Genomic DNA, 16,299 nt, shown 5'->3' with positions numbered 1-16,299 from the left:
CACTGACGGGCCACCTGACTTGCCGGGAATCAAATCTGAAGGTCCCCAGGGCTGGGGAGCCCCACACCCTCAACCTCAGAGCTCAGGTGAGTGGCAAGGGGCTGGGAAGCTGCACAGAGGAATCGTGAGGCCCGGCTCTGTGCCACCCAATGCATCGTGTCACCATCTCCAAGTCTCTTCTTAAAGCCGAGGAATCATGTGCACAGTGGAGCCTGATATGTCTGTGAGTTTGATAGAAATCACTGTGTGTGTGTGTGTGTGTGTGTGTGTGTGTGACCCAGCTGTGATCTCAGAGGCTCAGGAGGCTGGGGCAAGAGGATTGTAAGTTCAAAGCAGCCTCAACAGTTAGTGAGGCCCTGTCTCAAAATAAAGTACAGAAGGGCTGGGGATGTGGTTAAGAGCTCCTGGGTTCAACCGCTGGTACTGAAACGAAAGAGAGAAAGAGAGGAAGGGAGGGAGGAAGAAGTGAATGAGGAAGGAAAGAAGGAAAGAAAAAAGGGGTGGAAGAAAGAAAGGAGGGAAGGAAGAAAGCAAGAGATGGTCAACTTCATCAGCCACGGGGACACTGTAAACCCACCAGAGGTCACACGCTGGGAAGGAGGTGAGGAAACTGGATCCACCGTACATGGCTGGCAAGAATATAAAATGGCACGTTTATTCTAGAAAACATTTCCATGGTGTCTTATAAAACTAAACACACACTAAACGTAAAGCCCAGCAATCACACGCTTGGGCACTTATCACAGAAAATGCAAATTCATCTTCACATAAAAACCTATACTCAAGGCCTAGCCTGGTGGCACACACCTATAATCCCAGCAATGGGGAGGCTGAAGCAGGAGGATCACAATTTCAAGGTCAGCCTCAGCAACTTAGCGAGGCCCTGAGCAGCAACTTAGAGAGTCTGTGTCTCAAAATAAAATAAAGGGCTGGCTCTGTCTCGGTGGTAACATGCCTCTGGGTTAAATGTCCAGAACCCCCTCCCCAAAACAAAAACAAAACAGCATATCCATGCCATAAATACTATTCTGTACTAAAAGGAAGTAAATTATTGACATGACCCGTACAACACTTGGAATGGAACTATCACAAACGGTCACTTACGGATATATGTGTTCATGTTTTTGTTTCTCATATATATATCTCGCATCCTAGAAATGAAACTACACACACAAATTATTTTCCTTTCTTGGGCTGGGGATTGAACCCAGGTGTGCTAACACTAAAGTACATCTCCAGCCCTTTTTGTGTTTTATTCTGAGACAGGGTCAAAGTTACTGAGGGTCCTAAATTGCTGAGGTTAACATGGAACTTGGGATTCTCCTGCCCCAGCCTCCTGAGTCACTAGGATTACAGACATGCATCCCCAAGTCCAGTGGGAATTTTTTTTAATAAGGTATTCTATTTTGGGGCTGGGGATGTGGCTCAAGCGGTAGCGCGCTTGCCTGGCATGCCTGCGGCCCGGGTTCGATTCTCAGCACCACATACCAACAAAGATGTTGTGTCCTCCGAGAACTAAAAAATAAATATTAAAGAAAAAAAAAAGGTATTCTATTTTTTTATTTGTATTCTTGCATTCTAGTGAGGTCTAAGGTAAGGTACTTTTTTGTTTGTTTTTTGGTTTTGGTACTGAGGGTGCTTGATCACTGAGCCACATCTTCAGCCTTTTTTCACTTTTTATTTTGAGACAGGGTCTCACTAAGTTGCTTAGGGCCTTGCTAAGTTGCTGAGGCTGGCTTTGAGCTCGAGATCCTCCTGCCTCAGCCTCCTGAGCTACTGGGATCACAGGCATGGGTCACTGCACCTTGATAGTGGAAAATGTTTTTAAACAACAAATTAATAGGGGCTGGAGATATAGCTCAGTTGGTAGAGTGTTTGCCTTACCTGCACAAGGACCTGGGTTCAATCCCAGCACCACCAAAAAACAAAACAAAAACTAACAGGGCTGGAGATGTATCTTGGTGGTAGAGCACATGTATAGCATGGGGGAGACCCTGGGTTCAACCCCCAGCTGGGTCATAGCTGTTAGGTCTTCCATTCTTTGAACATTCTAGGTGCTTTGCTAAATTCTTTACATAAACCAGTCACATTTGACTTTCCCAATAACTATAAGATGCATATGATTAATGCCCTTTTAAAGATGAAGGATATTAGAGATTCAGAGACATTCAGTAAGTCACCCAAGGCCACAGGGTAAGGAAGGGGCAGAGTTAGGGTGTGCCTGGCTGTAAAGCTGGTGCCTCCACCACAGTTCCTCCCTGTCACCCACAGCTGGGTTCAGGGATGACTCCTGGGTCTGTGTTCTTCACTCCATTTTCTTATAAAATGTATCTGCTTCTGATCAGTGGAAGTATGTATTGTCTACTGATGTCCTTGTCCTGTGCCCCTTTGTTCTCCAAGGCAACAGAAACCCACCTTGAAAGCTCAACCCCAAGTTCTGCCTTGGGGAGAGGTAGGATCGCCTTCCGCCAGGAGGGGGCGCTGTGGCAATCCTAACAGCCGTTCATCAGCCTTCCCAATGGGTTCTGCCTTCAGAGGAGCCCAGGGCCTGGCACAGAGCACACCTTCATCTGGGACAAAATCCAGTTGAAGGACATGATATCCAGAATGATTATTTGGAGGACACAATGGACCTTGATTCCTCCAAAGAGTTCTAGGTTATAGGCTGGGAAAGATGGTGCATGCCTTTAATCCCAGTGCTCAGGAAGCTGAGGCAGGAGGATCTCAAGTTCAAAGCCAGCCTCAGCAATTTAGGGAGGCCCTAAGCAATTTAGAGACCTTGTCTCAAAAATAAATGACAAGGCCTGGGGATGCGGCTTGGTGGTTAAGCGCCCTAGGTTTTATCCATGGATGGACTTAAAACAATTAGAAAGCTGTGTGTATTGTATGCTCGTGTGTTTGTGTGGCATTTGTTGGCTCATACCTCCACCCTTGAGAGGTGGCAAGACTGCTGTCTCTGATTTTGCAGGGAGAAGCAGCCTGGACTGTGGAGAAAGCCCACAGCATGAGATCACCAATTCCAGCTCTGCCACCTGTAGCTACCTGCTCCTGAGCTGTCAATCACCAGCTTGGAGTCTTTGTGCCCATCGGTCTTCACTGGGAAGTTGGATGAGGAGACAGATGGGAAGATCCAAGCACAGAATCAGGAACCCAATCCGTGTCTGCCCTTCCCTGCTCCGGTGCAAGGACGGGACACAGGAGGCCCTGTCTGGAATCCACACCGTCCCTGCCCATCACCCGCCATTCCCCAGGCAGGTGCAGCGCTGGGCTCTGGACCCGGATGAGCGAGACCCAGACTGTCCAGCCTGCAGGGGGGGCGTCTGCCCTGCTCCCTCTCCAGGGCCCACGCCCTCCTCCCGCTCTGGGATCAGTTACTTTCTCTTTCCCTTTGTGCTTCCTGTGGTCCTGCGGCTCCGAGGGGCCGGTCTTCATCTAGGGGCCGTGCGTGTCCTGCTCTGCCCAGCGGGGGGCAGAGGGAAGGAGAGAAGGTGTCTGAGCCTGAGGCAGAAAACCCACCCTAGGCCCTCCCATTCCGGTGCCAAACCAGGAAGAAGGTGGGGCCGGCACTCAGATGGCCCTGGAGGTCACTCACAGATCGATCAGGGGGCTGCCAAAGCAAAGGCCCTGAAATCAGGAAATGGAGCCCCAGAACCGGAGACCCGGGGCCTGCCCAGGATGCCACAACCCTGCCCCAGACATCAGGTACCGCTGGCCCCTCTGCAGCACCTCCTTACCTGGGGTCCCCCTCCCAGCCCCATAGTGCTTCTTTCTGGTCTCTCCCCCACCCAGGCCTGGGTTCTCTCTCTCCAGGCTCCTCCGCAGCACCCCCCGGGGTCTTTGCCGTTTTGGAGGGGGCCCATGGCAGCTTCTGAATGTGCCACCCTCCTCCTCCTCCCCCAGCCCCGTGGCCCTTTCTTTGCAGCTGTCTGAAAGTGCCCCCTGGCTGCCCCTCCTGCCACGTGCGGGCAGCCTGGCTCCATGGTTTGCCAGTCTTGTTATCAATCAGAACCCAACGCAAACTGATGGAAGGAACCCGCAGTGGTGTTCGAAGCCCGCGCGGCTGTCAGCCTGAAGTCTCAGGAGAGGGAGCGGGAGGAGGGAGCTCTGAGACTGAAGGAGTCACCTCCACTGAGCCCAAGAGGGACTGTCCAGGGTCCCCAAGCACACCCCCAACCGCAGAGATGAGACCTCTTAGAGCTGAACCACCCAGATGGCGGAGGACACAAGAATGAAAGATGAGGAGAAATTGCAGAACAGTAGCTTGTGCCCCGAGACTTCAGGTGGTACCCTGATTTAAAAACAAAAACAGCATGCACAGTGTGAGTCAGGAATGAACGGAGGCCAGGCGCTCAAAGCTCACACTTGGGGTGAGGGGGTTTGGTCTTTTTCTTTCGGTTGGGGGTTGAGTGGGCAGGGTGGGGGGGCGTCCCACTGGAAGGATCAGAGCTGGGACCCCGGGTGGGTCCAACAGGCCCTCCATGGCGGAAGTTCTCAGAGCTGCAGAGGATTGGGGAGCACCAAGGGGGACCCAGGGAGCCGGCTCAGTGGACAGCAGCTTAGAGCAACTTGGGGTTCGCTCGGTGTCTCCTTTCTTGCCTCCAGAAACAAGATCAGGTGTTTATATCGAAAGACATTCCTCTTCCACTTCCGGAACCTTCGCTGGGCCCTGGGCCGGAACAACACCTTCCTGTGCTACCAGGTGGATAGAGAGGAGCGTGACTCAACTGTCCCCATTCACAGAGGGGTCTTTAAAACCCAGGTATCAGCCAGACTCCTCTCTCATGGTAGACAGGAGCCACTCCAGTTGAGAACCAGAGGAGATCAGTAAAAAGCCAGATGTTGGGACGCCCATCCTGTGACCTGCTACACAATGGCGTCTGACTCCCCCAGAGGCCTTCTTCAGCAGTCCACAGGCAAACCTTGTCCTGAGGCTCCTCCGCGTGTAGGTTGGGGCCTGAGACCCCAGAGTCTTTTTTTTTTAACATTTACTTTTTAATTGTAGGTGGACACAGTACCTTTATTTTATTTATTTATGTGGTGCTGAGGATCGAACCCAGGGCCTCACACATCTCTGAGCCCCAACCCCAGCTCCCCAGCGTCTTATCGGGCCCTCATGTCTGTGGGGCTGCCGAGCCTGCCCCTGCCATACCCCTGACCCCTGCACAGAGAGGACCTGTTACCACACACTGGGCGCTGTGCCTGCCCCTGCCTGCCCCCAGCCCACTCAGAGCAAGGGCCTCCCTGGGCCCCCATACGGCAGCCATGACCAGAACCGGCCATTGCTAGATCCAGTGCCACCCCTGCAGCCCCTACACCGAGCAGTCACATCCCCTCCACACGCCTGCCCGCCTGCCACCCGTGCTCAGCTGTCCCAAGCGTTTGGAGGGCAGGAGCCCTTTGGGGTGGGCAGGCCTGCTCTGCAGCACAGCTACCCAATGGAAGGCGAATGGATCATGTCTCTCATTTAAACTCTTCCAGTGCCCACAGTCCACCAAGTGGTCAGGAATGGGCGGAATTCATTTAGTCCAATATGCCTAACAGCATTTCAACCCATAAAACTCTTCCCAGGATGACGTTCTTTTTCATTTTTGCTGGGTGTTTTATGCGGGGCCCAGGGTCTCGAATTCAGATGAGTCACAAGTGCTCCGTAGGCACCTGTGGCCAGTGGCTCCTCCCCGTGGGGTGGTGCAGCCTGGTGCCCTCCCCCGACCTGGCCAGAGCAGGGCTAGGCATGCTGGCCCAGGGCCACCTGGGAGCTGGGAGAGTGAATAAATTCAAAAGGGGAGAATGGATGAAATGCCACCGCCCCGCCCGGCCTGGCCATCCTCCACCGGGGCTTCGCCTCCCCCACCCCCAGGTCTTCCTGGAGACCCGCCTGCACGCCGAGCTGTGCTTCCTCTACTGGCTGCACGACTACCCCCTGCAGTTCCCCGACCAGCACTTTCACATCACCTGGTTCATCTCCTGGAGTCCCTGCTCGGATTGTGCACAGCAGGTGGCTGCCTTCCTGGCCAGCCACTCCAACTTGAGCTTGACCGTCTACGCCGCCCGCCTCTATTACTTCTGGAAGCACTCATACCAAGAGGGGCTTCGCGCCCTGCAGCGGGAAGGAGCCAGGGTGGAAATCATGTCCATCAGAGGTGAGGAGCAGAGGGTCAGGGTGGCCCAAGGAACCAGGATGAGGGTCAGGCCAGGCCAGGTCTCCAAAGCAGTGGGAGGGGACACAGGGAGCCGGTGCTGGGGCAGCCTGGGGGTGGGGAGCAGGCTGCAGGGCTCTGACTGCCCCCTCCTCTCCTCCCTCACAGAGTTTGAGCACTGTTGGGAGAACTTTGTGTACCCCTACGACGGACGGCCATTCCGGCCTTGGAAGAACCTGTTTAGAAATTACTACTTCCAGGTCAAGAAGCTGCAGAAGATTCTCCCATGAGGGGCTTCCGTGTGCTACTTCCATGGCTGTTTCCCCGGCCTCCTCTGCCCCCCCCCCCAGGGGACCAGACTCCCCTCCCCTCTGGGGCTGCCCGGATGGCTCCCACCTCCCGCATCCGCAGGGCCCCTCCCCCATCAGGATGGCACTTGCCACAGGAACTTCTGACTCAGTGACAATGAAAATGAAACCCGGCCCGGTCTGGCCAGGTGCAGTGGGGCACGCCCGTAATCCCAGCGACTCGGAGGCTGAGGTAGGAGGATTGAGTTCAAAGGCAGCCTCAGCAATTTAGCAGGGCTCTGTCAAAAAATAAAAATTAAAAAATAAATAAAATAAAAGGGTGGGGATGTGGCTTCGCAGTCAAGCGCCTCTGGGTTTATTTAATTCCTGGTATAAAAATAAATAAATAAAAGAAAGAAAAAGAGAGACCAGGCCAGGCTCTAACTGGGAAAAGGAGAGGGGCTTCAGCTCCAGAAAGAACAACATTGAGGGAGAGAAAACTCAGGCTGGTAAGGAAGGGACAGCCCTCGGATGGAGCAGCCCGGGTGGCCTGGGGGCTGCTATCCCACTGGCCGTGAGTGTGGTAAACATTCTTAGGAATTTCTTCCCTGTGGAAAATCATGGAGGCATCTTGGTGTCATCAGTGGGGGTGGGGGGATGTTAGTGGGACCGGAAAGGTGGAGTAAGGCCAGGGAACTCCTGTCCTTTTGTCCCTGATGGTCTCCACACACAGTCACCGAATGTGGTTCTTGGGCTGAATGCAAATGGGTCGGTTGAGAGCGTGAAAACTGCCAGGTGGGATGGACGCCCTTCGAGGCTGACTTGATTTCTCAGAGGATGAGCTTCTGGAATAAACGACTTGGATTCCATAATAAGATGCCCCACAGTTGGCTCTCTCACAGTTTTGGAGGCTGGAAGCCCAAGACCAGCCAGGAGCTCTCCCTGGCTTAAGATGGCCACCGCGGCCACTCCCCGCTGTATCCCCACGTGCGTGGTCTTTCCTCCCATGCTGCCGGGCTCCCCGGGTGGGGCCCCTGAGGGCAGTAGATAGAGGCCTCAGGTGGCCCCCTCAGATAAGAGTGTTCTCCAGGGAAAGGCCAGAGAAGGCCGCCCCACCCCACTCCTTTTTTTTTTTTGGTCTGGGGTAATTGAACTCGGGGATACTCGACCCCTGAGCCACACCCCCCGCCCTATCTTGTATTTTATTTAGAGACAGGGTCTTACTGAGTTGCTTAGTGCCTTGCTTTTGCTGAGGCTGGCTTTGAACTTGGGACCCTCCTGCCTAAACCTCCCCAGCTGCTGGGCTTGCAGGTGTGCGCCACTGCACATGGGTGGCCGGCTCCGCTCCTTTTCCTTCCAGCCCACTCCTCAGCCTGCGGTGGTTAGAGACCAGTGTGGGGACCCAGGGCCAGTGCACTGCTGGCCCTTCACGCCGGGCCTGGTGGCCGCAGGGCAGACTCCAGTCAGGCTTGAGCTTCCTGAAGGGGAACCCAGAACCACCCCAGAATCCAGAGGCGGCCTTCCCCTACCTCCAATCTTCAGGTGGGGATCAAAACAGAAAGACCTTGGCCGCAAAGTAAACTGTGTACCCCCAAAACATCTGAAGAAAGCCGGGGTGCAGTGGGCAGGCCAGCCTTCCTGCAGACACCCCTGCTCCTCGCCTCAGGGCAGCCCTGGGCCCTCTCCCAGCCGCTGCCGCCAGGAGCACAGAGAATAGAAGGTTAGGCCCAATCCCGGGGGGTTTTCTTTGGAATCAGAAGATCCGCTGGGGCCTTTGCAGCTCTGGGCTTGAACAACAGCCATCGAAAGGTGGTGTCTGTGTTTTATTTTCCCCTCTTCTCTCCTTCACTCTTAGGAGTTGAAAGCTTGGTGTGTGCCTTGCCCACCCACTTCAACGACCTGACCAGAGACCAGGGCATCGGCTCGGCCAGATGCTTTTGCCGTGACTCTCCCAGGACAATCAGAACTGCTGGAAGGGTGGGGGGCACCTGGAATCCCAGCCTCAGCAACTCAGTGAGACCCCCTGGGTTCAATGCCCAGTGCAGAAAAAGATAAAAACTGTTGAGTACCATCCCAGCGGCCGGTTCCCAGGCCCCTGAACTTGTGTTCTCCTCCAGCCTCCATGTGGTCTCTGAACAGAGACGGCAGTTCACCCTCATCACAGGACAGAGATGTTTATACAGAATGCAGCATCGATATAAAAAACAACGCTGGGGCTGGGGCTCAGCGGTGGAGCGCTCGCCTAGCACACGCGAGGCCCTGGGTTCCATCCTTGGCACCACTTAAAGATGAATAAAATGAAAGTATTGTGAGCAACTAGTGCTAAGAATAAATATTTTAAAATAAATTTTTAAAATAAATATTTTAAAAAAAGAGCTTTGGCTCCAGGTGACCCTCTGACCACGCCTTCCTCCGCCTGCCTGGGAGTTAAAGGGCTCTCTTAGGACAGAGAAGCACACCTTGGAAAAGCGCCTCAACACAGCTCCACTCCCAAGCCTCCGCCCCCCAGGAAACTGCCCTCCAGGGCAGCTGCCCCCCAGGACTTGCTCTCCTGCCGACTGGTTTCCCACCAAGAAGTGCAGCCAGAGTTCCTGCGTCCAGCCTCAAATCAGGGGGCGGCTCAGCTGCCCGACCCTGACAAACACCCTATTGTGCAGATGAGATCTCTTTTCCTGGAAAGGCCCAGCTCATTCCAGAACCTTCCTCGGGCTGTGATCCTGTCACCAGCTCAGGGAACCCTTCAGCTCACACAGGACAGAAGTCAGCACAATTGGCAAAGAGAGGGTCAGTCAGGATTATTTGTTGTGTTGATTGTACCGGGCAGGTTGCTGCCCCTCCACCCCCCCCCCTCTTTTAACATGTAGATGTATTTAAATGAGGGTCTGGGGTCCCTGGGACCCCGGTTGGAGACTTTCCTTTTTGTCTTGAAGGAGGACCAGGAGGACGGGGGTGGGGCTTCCTGCCAGCTCTCTCCAGCTTACCCTGAGCTCCTGCCTCAGCCCCAGGACCTTAGGACTGACAAGGTGGAGGGGACACAGTTCTTGTGACCCTTCAAACCCAAGCTCCTGTTGCCTGGGGCCTGGGGCTGCAGGGGGTGTGAGAAGAGCAGGTGGCGAGGGGGGAGCAGGTCCTCCTCGCTCAGGATTCAGCTTTCACAACATGCTCTTGGTTTGGGGTTTTTTTGTTTTTTTGGGGTTTTTTGTTTTGTTGTTGTTGTTCCATTTTGCTGTTTCTTACTCGAGGATCCTGGCTCAGTGTGCCAAGCAGGCAGAGCTTCCAGAACACACACATGAAGTCCAGGTCCTTGAATCCCGGGCCTGGGAATCCCTGCAGGGTGGCAGCTGCCCTCCCTTTGTGCCACTCCCCCACTCCTCTCCTTGCAGCTAGTAGTTGTGGGGGTGTGGGGGGGTGAGCAGCAGCAAGGAAGACCTGGCCCGCACTCCACTCTGCTGTTTGTTTGCTGTGTGATCTCAAGAGAGGATCTAAGCCTCTCTGTGCTTAAGACCTCCTTGGAGAGATCATGGTCAGAGCCTGATCTTCCCCCGCTGATGCTGTTGGAGGGCTGGGGTAGAGGACGGGGCCCAGGATCTTTCCACACTTGGCTTCCTTGGGGCAGGAGATGAAACCCTATATCCAACCTCCCACCCTGTCTGCATCAAGTGAAGTGGGCACCCCTTTGCTCCTCAGAAAAGCCCTCTTCACCATGGCTGATTTTGGGACTGTCAGCAAAAGAGTCCAATGTAGATAAACTTCCTATTTTCGTGTCGCCCTGTTTACTTGGCCACTGGCCGAGAAGATACCAGCACTCCAGGTGCTGGACACCCCCTTACTAGTTTTCACAATCGTATCCAGTAGAGTGTTTGTAGAAATGTGCAAACCAGGCCTCTGGCCTTGAGCTGGGCTTCACAGAGATGTCTACATTTTAAGATAAGTTACAACTGGGCCCATGGTAACAGCGGGCAGGGGAGGAAAGAAAGGGGAGAAGAAGCTCTCCCCTTCTCGGGTGTTGTCCTTGAAGGGTTAACTTGCCCAGAACAGTGAAAGAAAAAGCTGCTTTGATATGAACTTCTGCAGACTGTGAGCTTCTGAGCCCTCCCCTTACACACTGGGGATAAAACTCTGAAACTCCCTGAACTCCGGGTTCGGAGGATTGATTGGTTACAGCAAAGGCTGTGCCCCCTGAACCTGGCTGCAGCCAAATAAAACTGTTTCCTGCTGTCTTGGGTGCCCTGCCTCCTCTGTCCCTACAACACAAGTACAGAGTCCTGCTGGGAAGCTGAACCGGCCACAAGACAGATGTGCCAACCAGGGACAGTGCTGGGCCAGGTCTGGACCCAGACTGCCTGGCCCCCAGGGAGGGGCGTCTGCCCCCTGCCCCTGTCGGGACCACTTTCTCTTTCCCTTTGCAACCCCCGGGGCCTCTCACAAAGGCCTGTCTTCACCACAGGGCAGCGGGGGCAGAGAGAAGGTGTCTGAGCCTGAGGAAGCTAAGCCACCCTAGGCCCTCCCACCAAACCAGGAAGAGGTGGGGCTGGCACCCAGATGGCCCTGGGAGGTCACTCCTGACCAGATCCATCGGGGGGCTTCCAAAGCCAGGGCCCCTTAACAGGAAAAGAGAGCCCAGTGTCGGAGGCGACAGCCCAGCTACCTGGGACAAGCCTGTCCTGGGGGCTGCGGGCACACTCCACGGATCAGGAGGTGAGGGGGCCTGAGAGGGGAGGGGTGGGCGGGGGAGGGAAGGCACCCCAGGGCCCTCTCGCCTGGTGACCGAGGCGGGAAGGCGGTGTGTAGGAGGACACTCCCAGGCAGGGACTTTCCCAAGGCCTTAGCAGAGGAACTGGAACCAGAGCACCCAGTTCTCTGCCCCTGGAGCCTCAGACTAGAAGCCCCCCTGAGGCTCCCCCACTTCCTGTGCTGCCTGGGCCCAGCACAGCCCTCTGTCCGCCCTCAGTGGCAAAATGATTGAGCGAACCTTGGAGGCAGCTACAGAGCACCTTTGGGAGTTTCACTGGACAGACTGACCCCGTTTTGGAGCTGTGTGGAGGAAACCCCCCACCAAGACGGGAAGCGCCATGGTTTCCCAGAAGGAAGATGGACCACTGGGAGAGGAGAGGCAGATTGCTCTTAAAATCAGTTCTAGTTTGCTTCTAGCAAACCTGTTCTTTTAGCTCTTCAAGGTCAAGGTTCTTGATTTGCTGTTAAGAGTGTGACTGTCTAAAATTGTGTCGAAATACTTGAGCCTTGAGTGGGCAGGCTGGAGGGTTCCCAGAGCGCGGGAGCTGGGGGCCAAGGTGGAAAGTCCCAGACCACAGGGAAGCACAGGCTGTGATCCGGCTGGTTTCGGAGAGGCCGCAAGTCGCCCGTCACCTGATGTGGGGCAGACTGGCCACTTATCCAAGGCCACAGCCCAGCAATGGTGTCACCTCTTTAGCTCTTCATCTGAATCCACCCAAGCCTTCCTAATGGGAACAAGAGGTGTCAAAACCAGGTTTCCGCTGATGACATGAGTGGCATTGTTAATCAGCATCCCAGATGCTAGCAGGGGTTTGGTCACTGGTGCAGGAAGCAGTGTCTTCTTGAGATTGTGGGAAATACCCCAGGAGAAGAGTGCTGGCCAGGCAGCCACAGGAAGTGGACATCATTTGCACCTGTGGTCTGTGCCTTAAGGACCAGCACCCTGAATTCTGGGTCCAGACACAGTTTCTGAGGGTCTGTGATCACCTGAGCCCACCTGGATGGTCAGCCAAGTTGCATTTGCCTAGGGCAACGTCAGAACTTCCGGGAAGACAGAGCTGAGAGTCCTTTGAGATTCCTGAGCAGCTGTCGAGACGGACATCCGCTTAATCATGATGCCCTCGTGATGTGGGGCTCTGGCCCAAGCACACCTTCAGGGGCCTCGCAGTGGTGGGTAGCCAGGCTCCCACTTGTGTCCACACACCAGAGAGAATCCAGGAGGGCTGCGGTTCAGTGGTAGGACACTTGCCTGGTGTGCGCGCGGCGCTGGGTTTGATCCCCAGTGTGACCCAGGGTCTGTGAGCACTGGAGGGTTCTTGTGTCATGCACCCAAAGAATAAAGAGTGCAGGTGGCAGAGGTGAGAACTCAGTAGCAGATTTATTAGAAGCCAGCAAGGAAAGCTCCCAGAGCAAGAGAGGAGACCAGAGAGGGCCCTGTTGGTGGCTCTCGGTCTGGAGGGTTTTCTACGCTCTTTTGCTGGAGAAGGACCTCTCCCTGGCAGGTTCCCCCTAACCGTCTCTGACTCCGTTGAGGGTGTATGGTTTTAATCTCTCATTCCCCTGATGGGATGGTTAGTATGTTTGACATCCTGAGTTCGTCCTGTACTTGTTCCTTAAAACAATACAAAACTGCTTGGGTTCAAAGCAGCTCTCTGGGTTGACTAGTGTCAGGGTCATAAGGAAGCAGGGGCAGCCCCAGGAAGCAGGGCACCTGAGGGGGGCCTTCCAGTCTGGCACTGTCAGCCCTGGGTTTTTTTTTTTTTTTTTTTTTTTTTTTCGTTTTTCTTTTCTTTTTTTTTTTTTTTAAGAGAGAGAGAGAGAGAATTTTTAATGTTTACTTTTTAGTTTTTGATGGACACAACATCTTTGTTTGTATGTGGTGCTGAGGATCGAACCCGGGCCACGTGCATGGCAGGCGAGCGCGCTACCGCTTGAGCCACATCCCCAGTCCCAGCCCTGGGTTTTAATCTGGGATGGCAGGACCCCATTCTCCGAGGTCCCCATTTCTATGTCATTTCTATCTGCCTATAGAAAACCTATCTCCTGGGCTGGGGACATGGCTCAAGCGGTAGCGCACTTGCCTGGCATGCGTGCGGCCCGGGTTCGATCCTCAGCACCACATACCAACAAAGATGTTGTGTCCGCCGAGAACTAAAAAAATAAATAAATATTAAAAAAATTCTCTCTCTCTCTCTCTCTCTCTCTCTCTCTCTCTCTCTCTCTCTCCTCTCTCACTCTCTCTTTAAAAAAAAAAAAAAAAAAAAAGAAAACCTCTCTCCTGCTTCCTGTGCCACCCACTCCCACCCCCACACAGAACCCCGTGAGTCTCCTTCCTGCCCACACTCACCGGGGCACTTTGCAATATGATGTTAAGAAGGGGGAAAAGTGAGGGAGAAAATCGAATCCTCTAAAGAGTGTAATCACAAATAGGGAAAGAGAGAGAGAACGGTAAGTCAGTCCTCCAACTGAAAGCCTCTGTCAGACTGTCCCTTAGCAACAGTTTGTCTGGGTCTTGCCTCTGGGTTCTTGGTGACACAGGACTGTGATCCATGTTCCCGTGCAGAGCAGAGAGCCCGGAGTTAGAGGAAAGGCGGGTTTCTAGTTTTCTGGTCCCTTCCCAGAGAGGAAGGGTCAGGCTTTGGAAGGTTGGGGTCCAGAGGCTTAGGAAACTCCGGAGGCGGACAAAGGTGTGTGACCAGACAAAGGTGTGTGACTCAGATCCCAGTTAGGACGGATGCCCCACCCAGCCCAGGCAGAAAGGTGACATGGATGGGGTGTCCCCAGAGGACAGCCTCAAGGCTGGACTGTGAGAGTGGAGGGGAGGCACTGGGCAGGGTCAGAGGGAGAAGCCACCCACTGCCATAGCTCCTGGTGGCCCTGCTCCTTCCCTCCCTGCTCCTCTCGCTCCCTCAGGGACCCAGGCGCCACGGAGTTGATTCCCGAGGGCAGAGGCTATCTGAGCCCAGCGCAGGTGACCAGAGGAAGCTCCCGGCTCCTGGTGCCTCCTTGTTGCACGGAGGGTCATGAAGCTGCTAAAGAAGGAAACGTTCCACCTGCAGTTTAACAACCAGCACCGGGCGCCCAGGCCCTACTGCCGCCGGAAGACCTACCTGTGCTACCAGCTGCGGCTCCAGGGCTCCCTGTGTGACCAGGACTACTTTCAAAACAAGGTGCTGGGCCGTGGCTCGGGCTCAGGGGGCAGGGAGGGTTGCCTCCCAGGAGCCTGGAGCCTGGGGGATGGTCCTGAACTGCCCTTGAACTCCCCCCACCCGGTGACCTTGGCTGGGTCCCAGCCCTGGACTGGCCAGAGGCCTGTACCCCAGAGCGCTCTTCCTTCCCCCCAGGAGGACGCGCTTGGGCTGCCCGGTCTCCGCTCGCTGCTCTGAGGAAGCAGAGTCCTGGCCCAAGAGCGGAGCTCCGCCAGGCTCCTTGGTGGCCCACCAGCCTTGGGCGCTTCCCCTCCCACCTGCTCCTGAGGCTCCTGGGCTGAAACACAGTGTCCTTTGGTCACTCTTGAGCAAAAGTCCCAAGGAGAGGCTTGACTGTGCCGTGGGGGTGGGGTCTGTCTGCCGACCCCTCCCCTCGGGGTGCGGGGATCCTAGTGGGACTTGGGGTGTTGGGTTTGTGGGTGAGTGGAAGGGGGGCCATGACTCGGCTGGACAAGCCTCCACACTAGAAGGTGGACAAGACTCAGCCCCACAGCCCCATCCCGGCCCCAGTCGTGTGACATGGAACCCTCCTTCTCTCTGCCGGCGTCCCCCCTCCAGAAGGATCTCCACGCAGAGATTCGCTTCATAAAGAAGATCCGTTCCTTGGACCTGGACCAGAGCCACAACTACGAAGTCACCTGCTACCTCACCTGGAGCCCCTGCCCCGACTGCGCCCAGGAGCTGGTGGCGCTCACACGAAGCCACCCCCACGTGCGGCTGACGCTCTTCACCTCCCACCTCTACTTCCACTGGCTCTGGAGGTTCCAGGAGGGGCTGCGGCTCCTGTGGCGATCCGGGGTTCAGATCAGGGTCATGAGTCTCCGAGGTAGGAAGGAGGGACCGGGCTGTCAGTGTCCACAGGAACAGGGGACCGCCACAGGGGCCCGGCAGGTGGACAGAAGAGGGACTGGGCAGGAAGGAAGCCCCTGCAAAGCCCAAGATTTGACGCCTCCTGGAAGGAGGATCCTGGGGACAGGAGATGCCCCGGCGCCGAGGGTGGGGCAGGAAGGGACCTGTCCCCAGGCGCGGCTCCCCACTACATTTCAGAGTTCACCCACTGCTGGGTCAAGTTTGTGAACCACGGGGGATGTCCCTTTGAGCCTGAGCTCTGGGACAGGCTGGAGCAACGCAGCCAAAGCATACAAAATCGCCTCAATCGCATCCTGGGGTTGACACCTGTCACTGCCACCTGTGCCACCTCCTGTCCCCACTCATGCTGCTCAGGTACTCTCTTCCTCCTCCTCTCTCCCTACAGCCCCCACGTCTCTCTTTTCTCTAGACACCCTCTCCCAGTTCTTCCTGGTCTCCCTTTTCTCAGATGCTCCGGCCCCCTCTCTGCGGCTCCCGCTCTGTGGCCTCCTCTCTGCGCCTCTCCAGGCCCCTGTGGCCTTGTCCCTCGTCCCTGGAGCACAGTCACCTCCATGCTCCTCTTCCTCACGGGCGCTTCTCACCCACTGGCACATCCCGATTTCTTCTCTTGCAGCAGTGCTGAGTCTGCAGGATCTGACAGCTAACTTCAGAAACCTGCAGCTTTGACCCGCATCACCCTCCGCAGTAAGAAGGGACTCTGGGAGCAGAGAGCATGGCGGACCCCGCGCTGGTGGCCTTTGGGAGGAAGTACCACGCCCCACAAGTCCAGAAGGCCTGGCTTTCCCCCTTCATGTATTTGTGTTATAAGTGGGTGTCTGATTTTATGATTAAAATACTCAAGGTCATTTTAAAGTCTGTAAAAACTGGGTTATTTTTTAAGGAGGGGATGGGGCTATATCTGTTCTCCATCACCAAGGGGGAAATGTTTGGAGAATTCCCTGAAAAGTGTGGGATAGTTGGGTCATTTTGTGGTCCAAGTATCCTCTGTCCCTTCTCGGGCTCTAATCACGTGTCTAAATGAATAGATGAAAACTACTGAGCACAGGTAGGCGCTTGGTAGAG

At 55.2% G+C, this 16,299-nt stretch overlaps 1 protein-coding gene and 1 long non-coding RNA gene across 2 annotated transcripts; both read left to right on the top strand.

Annotated features, from left to right (window-relative positions):
* The first annotated feature begins 3,272 nt into the window (after nt 1-3,272).
* LOC101963687 (DNA dC->dU-editing enzyme APOBEC3-like) lies at nt 3,273-16,089 on the top strand. The gene is given in 8 exon segments (XM_078052450.1): nt 3,273-3,702; nt 4,603-4,759; nt 5,858-6,140; nt 6,306-6,421; nt 14,134-14,328; nt 14,926-15,420; nt 15,423-15,591; nt 15,851-16,089. Coding segments are annotated over 8 exon segments (1,533 nt in total). The 5' UTR covers nt 3,273-3,637; the 3' UTR covers nt 15,904-16,089.
* LOC144378510 (uncharacterized) lies at nt 10,620-13,354 on the top strand. Its single transcript, XR_013440248.1, has 3 exons — nt 10,620-10,750; nt 10,872-11,122; nt 12,187-13,354. It is a non-coding gene; the product is annotated as an uncharacterized LOC144378510 (long non-coding RNA).
* Nucleotides 16,090-16,299: the final 210 nt, after the last annotated feature.

The sequence above is a fragment of the Ictidomys tridecemlineatus genome, chromosome 6 (assembly GCF_052094955.1).
Source record: "Ictidomys tridecemlineatus isolate mIctTri1 chromosome 6, mIctTri1.hap1, whole genome shotgun sequence".
Lineage (NCBI taxonomy): Eukaryota > Metazoa > Chordata > Mammalia > Rodentia > Sciuridae > Ictidomys > Ictidomys tridecemlineatus.
The sequence above is the reverse complement of the archived record's forward strand: the minus strand, read 5'-3'. Positions and strand labels throughout refer to the sequence as shown.